This window comes from Meles meles, chromosome 7 (genome assembly GCF_922984935.1).
Source record: "Meles meles chromosome 7, mMelMel3.1 paternal haplotype, whole genome shotgun sequence".
NCBI classification, from domain to species: domain Eukaryota; kingdom Metazoa; phylum Chordata; class Mammalia; order Carnivora; family Mustelidae; genus Meles; species Meles meles.
The window spans coordinates 26,436,476-26,449,132 of record NC_060072.1 but is presented as its reverse complement, the minus strand read 5'-3'; the positions used below and the strand labels follow the sequence as shown (position 1 = coordinate 26,449,132).

General features: G+C 44.9%; 1 protein-coding gene across 1 annotated transcript in view; it reads left to right on the top strand.

The window, feature by feature from the left end:
• The window catches only part of PLXNC1 (plexin C1), a 144,600-nt gene that overhangs the window by 16,728 nt on the left and 115,215 nt on the right, over positions 1–12,657 (top strand). Inside the window, exon 2 of the mRNA XM_046012720.1 lies at positions 2,728–2,868. Within this exon, the coding sequence (XP_045868676.1) occupies positions 2,728–2,868 (141 nt within the window). The remainder of the gene's footprint in view (positions 1–2,727; positions 2,869–12,657) is intronic.

The window sequence follows — 12,657 nt, the reverse complement described above, 5'->3', positions numbered from 1 at the left end:
CACGGATAGGTTAAATAACATGCACAAAATTACTTAGCTGGGAAGTGACAGAGTCAGGATTAGGGAAGGTGATAAGATTTTATTTATTTATTTGACAGAGAGAGATCACAAGTAGGCAGAGAGGGCAGGCAGAGAGAGAGGAGGAAGCAGGCTCCCCGCTGAGCAGAGAACCCGATGCAGGGCTCAATCCCAGGACCCTGAGATCACGCTGTGTAGCACACAGTCAGTGCGTGTTACTGAGACCAGCAAACCGGGACCAGCATGTTAGGACTTCTGCTATCACTGGTGTACTTCTACTCTCACTCTTCTCCATAATCTCCTGCCGATAAGGCTAAAACGTGAACCTTGTTCACAAATGAGAAAGCCAGCCCCCAACAGGGTCACATAAATTGCCCTGGTCAGCCAGTGGGTGAGAACTGAACTTGAATGCAGACCTCTCTGACCACCTAGTTCCAGGAGGGCTGTTCATGCCACCGGCTCCCAAGTTCAGGAGTGTTGATTTCATGGCTCTACTACTTACCTGTGTTACTGATCCAGGACTTCATTTGGAAAACTACAATTATTAAGGAACAGTCAGAAGTCAGGGAAGGGTGTCGGAAAAGATGGGATGGTAATTTGGAAGCAATTTTTGTCCTTGTGTCTTTACAGCTTTTGAGACACTTCTGGATTTTTTTTTTTTTTTGGTGTTTTTTGTTTTTATTTTTGGTTTGGTTTTTGTTTTTTTGTGGGTCTAAGCAGAATATCACAAACAGAATTTCTCATCCAGCCTCAGCAAAGGCTCCCCGTGATGTCATGGTTCTTGGCTAGTTGGAATGGCTACACTTACCAAGCACTTATTGTATACCAGACGTAAGCATACGCTGTGGCATTTGGTCCTTGTGGATGAATAATCAGCAACCTATAGCCATAACTTTTTCTGTGCCGTGGGTTGAGGATGAATGGAGTCCTCCAGTCAAAGAGAACAGTACTAGAACATTCCAGATGCCCAGACATATGACACCTAATTCTACGAGTTAGCCTCTTTTTAATGCTCAAATATTTAGTAAGAGTAATAGGCATGGTCAACTGATCTGAAGTTTGAACAATTCTGATTTTATTTCAAAGGAAGATGTGTGGTGTGGTTTTATTATTTTTTTCAATCTAAAGGTCATCTGATTTTTCTCTTTCTGCTTATGGTCATGAGGCATCCTTATCTAAACAGTGATCTATTGTTCTGATTCTCAGACCCACAGAATTTTTTTTCTTCTTAACTTCAATTTTAACAGGATACTTCCTCATTTTCCCCGATGGCATGAAAAGTATCTAACAGGGGGAAAAAAAAATCTCTGTGGGCTTTCCAAAAATCTTCTTAAACTGAGTTCACTATAGAATATTTTATGCAAATAAGTCACTTTCTCTTAGGTTATGACATCTTTCCCTTAAAAAGTGATCACAGCATTGGAGAAATCCTTGCTAGCTTATCTTTTCTTCCCAGTGCAACTTCAACAAAGAAATATAGACGGCAGTTTAAAGGCTTCAGAAATCAATTTAGCCCATGAATCCATTTACTTTAGATGTTAATGAAACTTGGTGGGTTTAAAAATAATGAATGTTTAATAAGACATAAATTGAAAGACATAAACACCATCAGCAATAATATAATGAAGTTAATAAGTCTTAGCCTCCCCCTGTGCACCTCCCCTTTCCCCAGACAGGACGATTTGAAGAGTTCCAGTGAGGCTTACGGGAGTTGGCCGGCTTTCCCGTTGGCTAAAACTTAAATGTGGGTTTGGAAACCTTGTACAATTGGGAACTGAGCTCTGGCCGATAAAGTATGCTATCACACCGTATTTAGTAGCTGCAGATGGTAACGGCTTGCTCTAGTGCTGTATCTTCCAGACATTTGTGTAACAAACTCAGTTTCCTGTCGTTGAAGGCAGGAAGCACCGTGAAGCTCTTCACGCCTTGAACCAAGAAAGACCAAGACGTTTTGGTGGACACTTGCTCTGCCCTGGGTTTAAAGAGGGGCTTTCACTAATGAGCGGGAGCAAGCACGTGATTGTACCGTGCTCAGTGCTGCAGACCATCAGAATGCCTTCGGGCTGGAAGCTGAACTTTTCGTTTCTTCTTCAAGAGCATCAGCCCCATGTCCAGCCCTCCTGCTTAGTTCCTCTTTAGCTCTGTGGTTCTGTCCTACCCACCAGCCATGAATGTATCTTTCCCTTTTTACCCTCTGAATTAATTACCCTGTCTTCGGCCTTTACATTGCAGGCATCTGGTAAATCTGCAGTCCCTCCTCTCTGCCTTCGCACCCAACAGGATGGTCCACCTCACAGCTTGGGAAGTGGCTTGTTTAACCTCACAGGAGCCAATCCCTTGCTGAAATAATTTGCAGGAGGATCGTGCAAACCACCAAGCATGAGATCTTCTCCCTCCTAATTCAGCAGTGGGCTCTTTCTTGGCAATAGAGTGGAACTCGATTTCACCTATCAGCTGGGGGAGTGTTAGATAGATGGCTAGTTCACTGCTGGCGATCAATACATGTTAATACATAGTCAACAAATGGCTTTCTGTGGGTTGGGCAGGCATGGTGATCCTGCAGAAAAAGGGGCTAAGCAGTTGCTCCTGGGGGTCTTGTCTAAGAAACTGTGTTTGGGGCTCAAGGAGGATTGTTCCTAGGTGGGCATGAGTGATTACCACTGTTAAAAATGATCTTTTTTTCATTTGTGCGTTTGTGTGCATGTTCAGAAAGAAGGGGAGCAACCCGAGAGAGTCCAACCAATCGCCTCATCTACCTTGATCCATTCCGACCTGACATCTGTTTATGGCACCGTGGTAATGAACAGGACTGTTTTGTTCTTGGGGACTGGAGATGGCCAGTTACTTAAGGTTGGTTTTCTGTGCCTTCTTCAATGTCAATTTTCATAGTGATCCATTTTGTGCTTTTAAATTTATTTACTTTTTTTATTATTATTTCTGAGTTATACACACATCCTACCGACTGCTCTGTGAACTGCTCCAAGACCTTCAGAAATGACCACAAAGAGATTTCTGGAAATCTGTATGTGATGTCCTCCCTAGCCATGTGTAAGGAAACTCGAACCACCTTGCTTCCCAGGAGTATGCCAAGTTATTCTCCCTCCTTTACTCATAAGCTTCTGAGGGGAGGTAAATTGGGGTCTGGCCCTCCCACTCCCTACCTTCCTAAGAGAGTTCACCCTTCGCTCCATGTCTCCTTTGTAATGGAAATGTACAATGCACCTGATTTCTGATAACTTGAAACAGATGAGGGATGGTACGGTTTGAAAAGTAGAAAGAACAGGTGTTCCTTCCCTCTAGCCCACTTGCCACCCATGGAAGGGTTTCGTTTATGCCCTTTGTGCCAACACCAGGGAGAGGTTAGAGACCCAAAATCCTTTGAGACCCCCCCCCTTGACTTTTATCTTGGAGGACTAATTTTTCCCCACTGTATGGGTGTACCATGGGTCAAGTTGGGGTTTTGATTCACCGGGGGTGGGGGGAGGCAGTGGGAGGAGGAGAAGATAAACCCAGGGTTACCTAATGACTTGTCTGGAGTGATAGAGCAGCCGGCCTCTTAGCTTCATCAGCAAGCATTTATTGAACACCTCCCGCGGCCTCCATCAACAGCCGGGGCTGGGAATGGCGACGTTTCTGTCACCTTAGGCTGATGTTCCTCTGCCTCCCAGTAGTCAGTTGATTTACTGTCAGCTCAGATTCTAAATTGAGTACAAACAGATTTGATTTCTCAACTGATCTCCCATCGACAACTAGCTGTTTGACTGTAGGTGAATCACCTAACCTCTCTGGGCTTCCATTACCTCATCTGTAGAATGAGATTGCGCTAGACAACCTAGAAAACCCCTTTCTCTCCTGATGATCTCTAATTCCGTCTTCTGTGCACTTATCTCCCACTTTCGCCAAAACTATTTGCTTGTTTCCCTGATGTGCATTGTGTACTCCGGTCACCCCCTCCCCCCACCTTTGTTCACGCTGTGCCCCCTTCCGGGATGGCTTGGTTTTTTTGTTTTGTTTTTTTCTCTACTGAAGCCTATGATATGTTTGTGCTTTGGCTCAGCTCACATTCTACCTGCTCTCTGAGGCCTCCGAAGCCCAGAGTGATCATTGTTTTCCCCTCCTCTGAAATACTCGTTAGCTGTCTCCTTCTCTTGGCTGGTTACAAATGTCTTGCTTTGATGCCCAGCCTTTTCACTCCTGTTGGTCTTGCCTCCCCAACTTCATTTTTTAAAAGCTTCTCGAGAAGGGGGTCCCGAATCCCCACAGCCCAATACAATGCTGTGTGCCTGGTAGGCATTTGATTTAATCTGTTTTCTTTGGAGGAAACCCAGTAACATATGGGAGGGAGTTTGTTTGTATACACATTCTTTTAAAATATACATTGATCATCTTTCCTGTTGCGTGAGCTTGATTTCCTGGGGAAAGGTAAACACCCATCCGTCACTCTACGCAGGTTGCTTGGCGCCATGGGGTGACACGTGTGGCTCCACCAACCCGGTCAGGCAGATCGGACCCATTTCACCTGGCACGGGATGCGGCCATCAGTCCTTCCCGGGGCCTCCTCACCAATTATCTCTTCAGATGGAGGCTCTTTCTGATGAGTTTTGTGACGAGAATACTGTTTCCACGAAGCCGAGCCAACCAAACGGCTACATGGTAAACGGGAGGTGAGGGAACACTTGGCCCTAAATCATTCCCCCGGGGACGGCCTGGTTTTGCCTGTCCTGTCGGCTCACTCCCGGGGTTGGTGTGCAGCTGGCCAGGTTGCCTGTTGTTGTGACGTCAGAGGGCTGGGCCTGGGCTGCAGCTTCCAGCTGACGAGGAGGAGGCAGCTGACTGAAGCGGGGCTTTCCTCAGCGTCTGTGAGGGGCACGTCTTCAGAAGCCTTCCCTGCGGCCTTGTTTTTAGGATCCAAATAACACGGGCAGGTTGGTTTGGGGGCTTATTTTGTGACTGCTGGCATTTGTGCTTTGTTTCCCTTGTGCCTGTCCTCTCCGTGTTCTAACGAATTCCTTCCTCTCCACAACACCGTGAGGTAGGTACAGACTAGGCCCATTTTACCCAAAAGGGAAGGGAGGCCCAGAGAACGCGGATGATTTGCCCGAGGCACACAGGGCATAGCAGAGATCTGAACGTGGGGGGACTCCTGAGTCTGCACAAATGTCCCCCGAGTTACCCCGAGTTTGTGATCTCTGCCCCAACCACTCCTGGAAGGTTCCCTGGGGGGACGGGAAGCACATTGATAGGGGTCCATGGAGGGGCAGTGACAGTGGAACCCATGCTCCTATGGTGTCCGTCAGGGTTTTTAGAAGCACCAGGAAGAATCCCAGCTCTAGAAGGAGGCAGACCATCTGACTGGAGGAATGCCTTTATGGCCATGATAACTTCCGGGGAGTTAAACCCTGCTCCCGGCTTCACTCAGGAAGGTCCCTTCCTCAGGAGGAAATTGTGAGGGAAATATCTGAACTGACTTGGCCATGCCAGGCTCCCTAGACCAGCCCCGTAATTCCCAAGACTTCCCCATGTCTTAGACGCAGCCCATGAAATTACCCAGAGTTCCAAGACCCGGGATTGTGTCACTGATTGGGAAGGCATAGATAATCCCCAGATGCCTTTATTCAAACACTTCAAGCTTCTCTCTTGCCAGACTTGTCACCAGAACTGTTAGAAAAGATGAACATTGATAGACACAAGCTTGGCCTCTGAAGCCACAGAGTGGAGGTACTAATAAGCAACGCAAAACAAAACCCAACCCGAGGCAGCCAGTGGGAGGAGAAGAAAGAGGACTTGGATCACCCACAACCTGACTCATCAGTTTCCCAGTGATCAAGAGCTGGCAGAATTTTGACAGATGCCAGGCACTGTAGTATATGCCTGGTTGGATGAGGAGCAGGAAACAGCAGCTGGGGGCCAATTGCTGGGGTTTTTTTTTTTTAACCACTAAACGCATACACACACACACTCTCTCTCTCTCTCTCTCTCTCTCTCTAACTTCAATCTCTGAAAACCTCATGGGATTTCAAGCATTGTTCGGTGCAATTTTAAACCTCAGGTTATTTAAATATTTTTTTCTTATTACGAAAGTAATATATGTTCCTAGAGAAAGTTACAAAGTAATGGGGTGAGGAGAAAACAGAAAAAAAACAAAACAAACAAACAAAAAACCCTAGTTCTGTTGTGTAGCGGCAACTGATGGCAGCATTTTAGAATTTTTTTTTTTTTTTGCATAGTTGAGGTCAGACTTTATCTAATTTTGCACCCATTTTTTCCCCTTTAATGAGGGAAAAAATGCCTGTATTAAATGTTATGGAAAACCCTTTGTAAACAGTATTTTTTAAATAGCTGGGTCATATTCTGCAATGGGGTGACATGATGCTGGGCTTGGCCAGGGATACTGAGTCAATTTGCAAGTGTCCTTAAAGACCCTCACTGCCTCCAGGTGATCCGGCCTCACCTCCAAAGGTAAGATTGAGAAGTGGAAGAATGGAAAGCTTTATGATATGCTAATATCTGCACTGCCCTCTTCTCCTGCATTTATTCCTAAGATCCCTTGTAAGATTTTAGAAAAATGGGTGCAGTCCTCCCCCTGGTTTTATTGAAGTGTGATCCTAGTGGCTGGGAGTTGGGTGGTGTCGTCACCCTTTCCCCCCGGGGGGGTTATTTCCTCATTTTACTTCCTTTTCGAAGAAGATCGCATGCTGTGCTTCCTTGGTTGTCAGCATCTCCCCTGTGATCAGCTGAGCGAGGATGGCCACGCTGAAGTCAGCTTTTGGGGATTCACGTCTCACGTGTTGCACACCCGCACCCTGCAGGGCATACCTGTTTTTATAAACATGCGCCGAATCTTTGTCCGGATTGTGGTACAGCCTATGGTGGGGTTTGGGTTCCTTTGAGCTGACTGTCGCATATAGAAAATCGTCCTTATTTCAAGGGCAGAATTGACTATTTTGAGCTTCTTCCAGGTGGTAAAATAAGTAATAATGGAATATGCATGAAATTTGAAATTTGTAACTTTATGCATGCCCATTAACCTTTCTTGTAAGCATAAAAGATAAGGCAGCAGGCGAGGCATAATAATAGCCAACATTTCTGAGCTCTAACTTCTGTGCCGGGCATGAGAACAGGGGTCTGCCTGGGTTAACTCATTTCATCCTTGTGCGTCAATCGTGTTACCATCCCCAACTTTATAAACGAGAAAGACCTGAGGCTGGGAGAGGTTAGGCAACTTGCTCAAGGTGATTGGAACTGAAGCAACTCGTCCCCCAACTGAACTGCCCCGCTAATTAAAAATGCAGTCTGTAGAGCTTAGTGGAATTTGTAGAACTGGTTTTGTCTTGTTTTTTAAATTTTCTTTCAAATATTGGCATATCTGAGTTAATACCAAGGTGCAGGTATTTGATGTTTCAAGAGAAGGGCTCTGGCTTCTGTGGTTTTAGTTTGTTCCTATTTGGGGATGGTGTCTGGCACCCTGGCAGGGTGCAGACATCTGTATTAGAAGGCAGAGGCTCCTCCTCTCAGATCTGCGAGTGGCTCATGGGAGCCTCTGAAACCCCTGTGGACTCCAGCTTTTCCCCTTTGAGCTCTTTGAGAGCAAAGGAAGGAAATCTGTGTTCAAGTTGATTTTGGGAATGGTTCTTGTGGTAGGCGGCTAGTGTGGGGTTTCTCCAACATCTGTAGGACTGAAGTAGGTTCCAGAGGGACAGAAGCCCTATCATGTGTGTCCCTTCCCATATTGAGCAGAGAAGCCCTGCTTCGAGTCAGGACTGGCTATCTCTGTGGCCCTCAAAACTCTATTCTACCAGGTGGATTTCATTTATCCAATCACGGAGCCAAAGTCAGACCAGTTCCAGAAAGTTCTTCTGTATCCTTGCAGGAGGCAAAGTGTGTGACATCTGAGGTCTGCCTTGATCCTGGTCTTAAAATTGTCAAAGGAAAATAAGACATAACAAAAATAATAAGATACCTTATAAGGACAAGCTCTCTTTCTATTCCCATAGAATATTCAAATAAAGGAAAGGAGGCCATGCAGAACCCAGGACAGGACCTGGGGCCCAAAGTAGGGGTGGTGGGGATGGCTGAGCTGAGGTAATAGATCAAGAAGCCAAAACAGCAGAAGTGTCAACACTTGGAAATGGCCTCCATGATTGGCTGTTTGGAGTGTCATATGATTGGAAATGGCCTCCATGATTGGCTGCTTGTAGTGTCATATGATTGGAAATGGCCTCCATGATTGGCTACTTGGAGTGTCATATGAAGCAAGTTCAGGTTCACCTCCATCTCATTCTTTCCAGTTTGTGAGTTTGCAGGGGCGCCCCAGTTTAGAACTATTAGTGCCATGTAACCTGCAAACTGAGAACTTGTGGTTCAAGCTGCAGTCTTCTCTTACTATTACACTGAAATAAGTAGACTGGAAATAAAAGAGGAATTTGCCTTAATATTTATATTTCACCTGTATTACTCCTAACTACTGAAGCCCTTTAAACACTGTTGGATAATTACCTTGCTTTCTCGTGTGTGTGTTGTGTGGTTTATGTCCCCATTTGCAGCATTTCTTAGAAACCATTTATTTTTTTAAAAAATGAGAGGATTGGCTGGGTTGCCCTTTAACTGGAAAGAAATTTGTAGTATGTATTTTAGCTTTTTGAACACCCATAGCTTTTCCATGTCATGATAATGGTAAAGGAAAAAGAAATAGTCTTTTGTTTAATTGTTTCTCTCCTCCCCACCCCCCATTTTCCTCAGCAAGCTATCCTTTCCGTGGGTGGTGTTGAACTTGTAACGTACCTGTCTGATGTAGAAGTCTCACACACCACACATTTCAGGACTGGAGTTGGGAGGTTGTTTTGTATGCAACAAAAATCCCAAGGCTAGTTAATAGCCTACCATGAAGCTTCAGGAAGTTGTCGACAGAAACAATATGTTGACACAAACTGAAATTCTCCACCAGGGAAAATTTGTTTTCTACACAGGCTTCAGCTGGAAAAAAAAAAAAAAAAAAATCTGAAGAGCCTTATAAAAATCTTGAATGCTAATAGAATTTTTTTCATTTAATAAATATTTATTGGGCACCTTTTATGTACCAGACACTATTCTGGGTGCCGATACAAAAATGAATAAAAGAGGCAACCCCCTGCTCTTGTGATGGGAAGAAAAAGACAGAAAATACATAACTGAATTTACCAGCAATAAAGCCATTTCAGACAGTAGCATGTGCTCTGAAGGAAATGGACTGATGGGTAGACAACGACAGTGGGGTGAGGTAGAAAGGCAACTAGGGAAGGCTTCTCAGAGGAGGCGACATCTGAGACTCGAAAGATGAAGGGGTAAATGAGCATATGCATGGCAGAGACTCAGGTTGACTCCAGATTCGAGCTATATTAAGGAGAATTCTGGAAGCAAGAGATGAAAATCCACATCATGCCCAAGGAACGCGTATGAATTAGACGAGTGGCTTTTATACAAAACTCAACCCATTTTGGGTTACTGTGACTCACTGTTACTTCCTGCCTCACTTCACGGATCGAGCTCTTTCTCCAAAGCGGCCCAGTTAAACTGAGCTGAGGAGGGAATATTTCCCGGACTCCAGTCTGGCTGGCTTTCTTCTCTGTGTTGATGTTGACACGAATTTTGCTGATAGGAGATCCAAGTGTTGCTTTGATGCCCTGGGAATGGGCTGTGGGGTTGGGAGGAGGAGGAGAAGGTAATAGAAATCTAGCAGGGAGAGAAAGCCATGTCTCTCCTGTCCCAGAGTCACCTGAGAGAGGTGAGGACCACAGTGGCAGAGACCCCAAACCCTCCACATAACATGTTGGGGTCCCTTTGTGATGAAAATGAGAAGTTCCTATTGTCCTGTCCTTAGGGTTATAGAGATCCTTTTATGTGGAATCTAGCAAAAAAAACCCAAAAACCAAAAACCAAAAACCAAAAAAAAAAAAAAACCCTAAACAATTGGGTCCACTCATCCTCACTTTTCACATTTAAATCTTATGTATTTGTTTTCTAAGATAATACATTGACATCGTTCCAAATTCAAAAGAACCAAGAGAATATATGGTGAAAACCACACATTCCTGACCTAGGGGTCAAACAGGGGAATGGGTTTCTTGGGTATCTTCCCAGAGATATTATATATATGTTTGCAACCAAAAGGGGGAAGATCGTCTTTCTCTCATTTTGTCAAATATACAATATATTAAACATGCTATATATGTCTATAAACATGTTTATGCAATATATAGATATACATAATGTGTTAAACGTATATAGAAAGAGCTTCCTAATGACTTTTATGGCTAAATAGTACTATACTGTTTATACTGTGTTTAATCAGTTCTCTACGGTTGGACGTTTAGGCTGTTTCAATCTTTTGCTTATAACGTGTGATGCACTAAACCTCCACGTACATATGTCACTCAGTATAGATGTGAGGGTCTGTGGGGTCTAAGGGTATGTGCTTTATAATTTTGATAGATAATGCCAAGTTACCTTCCAGGGAAGTCTCACTCCCACCATCAGGGAAACATACCAATTTCAGCCCAGCATCCGTAGTTACTAGGACAAGCTCTCCGTGTAAAGGAGACGGACGGAGCTCTAGGTAGCTCATTTAGGAATCTGGCTGGCAAAGCCTGGTGCCCAGTACCACAGAAAGGCTTTCCTGCTGCAATTTGGAGTTCCAGAGAAAATCCTGGTGCCTCATCATCTATGGGTGAATCAAAGTTGCCCCAAACTGGATCTTTCCGGCCCATACCCATCTGTGTCAATCACACTCCAAGAATTAAGTCCTGATAAAAACTGCAACATAGCTTCTAACTCACTTAAAATGGATGAGCGGTGGTGTTTTGTAAATTATGTTTTTCTTTTGAAGCAAATCCCAGACAGTGGCATTTCACCCCTCCATGCTGCATTACACATCTCTAAAAAATGCTCAGTTTCTCAGGTAACCATACCCATGCTGCTGTTACTACAACAAGATTATCCAGTCATCCTTTTGAATTATCTAATATTGACTTTGTATAGCTACGTTTTCCTCATTGGCTCAAGAATGTCTTTGGAAAATTATTTTTGTTCAAACTGGTATCCAGACAAGGTCCTCCAATCACCTGTGGCTGCCTTGTCTCTCTCAGTCTGGAGTGACCACCTCCCAGCCTTTATCCGCTGCCACTGACTAACTGGACAAATGAAGCCTGTTGTCTCGTCAAATGTTTCACGTTGTGGATTTGGCTGTTTGTTTCCTCATGGGGCCATTCAGCTCCTTCCTCCCCTTTCTGCTTCCTGATGCTAAATGAAAGTCCACACTAAAGGCTTGATTAGATTCGAGGTCTGTTTTGTTGGCGCGAATGCCTCAAAGGTGGTTGTGCCCAATGGTGCCTTTGACGTGATGGATTCCTCCTGGACGGCAGCCTGTCTTCTCTCGAGCTACGCTTGAGAATATTTTTGTCAATGTTTTTTAACTGGCTTCCCGTTTCTTCTCTTCTCTATGGCCACTTTCTAGAACCTGATCAATTGTTTGTCTCTGAGCTGATTAATAAGGACTATGAATTAAAGATGGGAAGACAAGAACCTGGCAGGCCCACACTTGGGCTGTGCCTGTCTGATGTTTCCCTGCCTTCACGGTTCTTGGTAGGCTGGTGTTGTCCAACAGAACTTTCCACGATGATGGAAATGCTCTGTGTCTGTACTTCCAGTATGGCAGGCACTAGCCAGAGGTGGCTAGTGAGCGCTTGAAATGTGCAGTTGCTCCCTCGCTCTCACCTGGAGTGAGTAAGTTCTTTATACGGGCCTATGAGAACCTACATTACACACCCCTTACCTCACTGCCCACTGCGCTCTGCCTCACTGGTGCTGTTCACGCCCCACTGCCCCCCCCCCGACTGTAGGGTCTTGGGACCAGGGGGCCAAACGTGTGTCACCTAGACACCCAAGTGACCCACTCCAGCATCTCCTGTACGTAGCTACCTAACTACCACCTCTCAATGAGACCTACCCTGAGCACACATCCTTATCTCTTTACCCCACTTTATTTTGACCGATATCACCTTCTAATAGGGTTTGTAATTTACACATTGTCGGCTACTACTCCCCTATACACACACACACACACACACACACACACACACGTTCCATGAAGGTAGGTTTCTTCTCCCCTTCCTTCCACGTATTTGTTCAGTGCCATTTTCCAAACACCTAGAACATGCCAGATACATAGGGGCTATTCAGTAAATATTTATTGATTGAGATGAGTGAAACTCGGGTACGTCCAATTTCAAAGCTATGCTTGGCTCTATTTTATATGTAAGCACATACCCACCTGCTTGGGCCTGTTCAGTTGTCCTGCTTACATTAAATATCTAAGTATGTCGAATCGTATAGGAGAATCAGAGTCAACTGTGCAAGTCATCAAACCGACTTCCTTCGGTCTTAGGATCACTTGGCGTAGTATTAAGGAAGCTGTCACTTGTAGCTTCTTGTAAAGCCGGGTGTATTAAGGAATTATGGATGTCAAGCTTCCACCTATGAGGTTACTGCCACAGAACCAAAGGCTGGCTGTGCGTGCGCACGTGCGCGCGCACGTGACCATACTTGTTCTTACTGGCTTTGCGGAAGACTGAGACAGCAGATGCTTGAGGAACACGGTACCTCAGC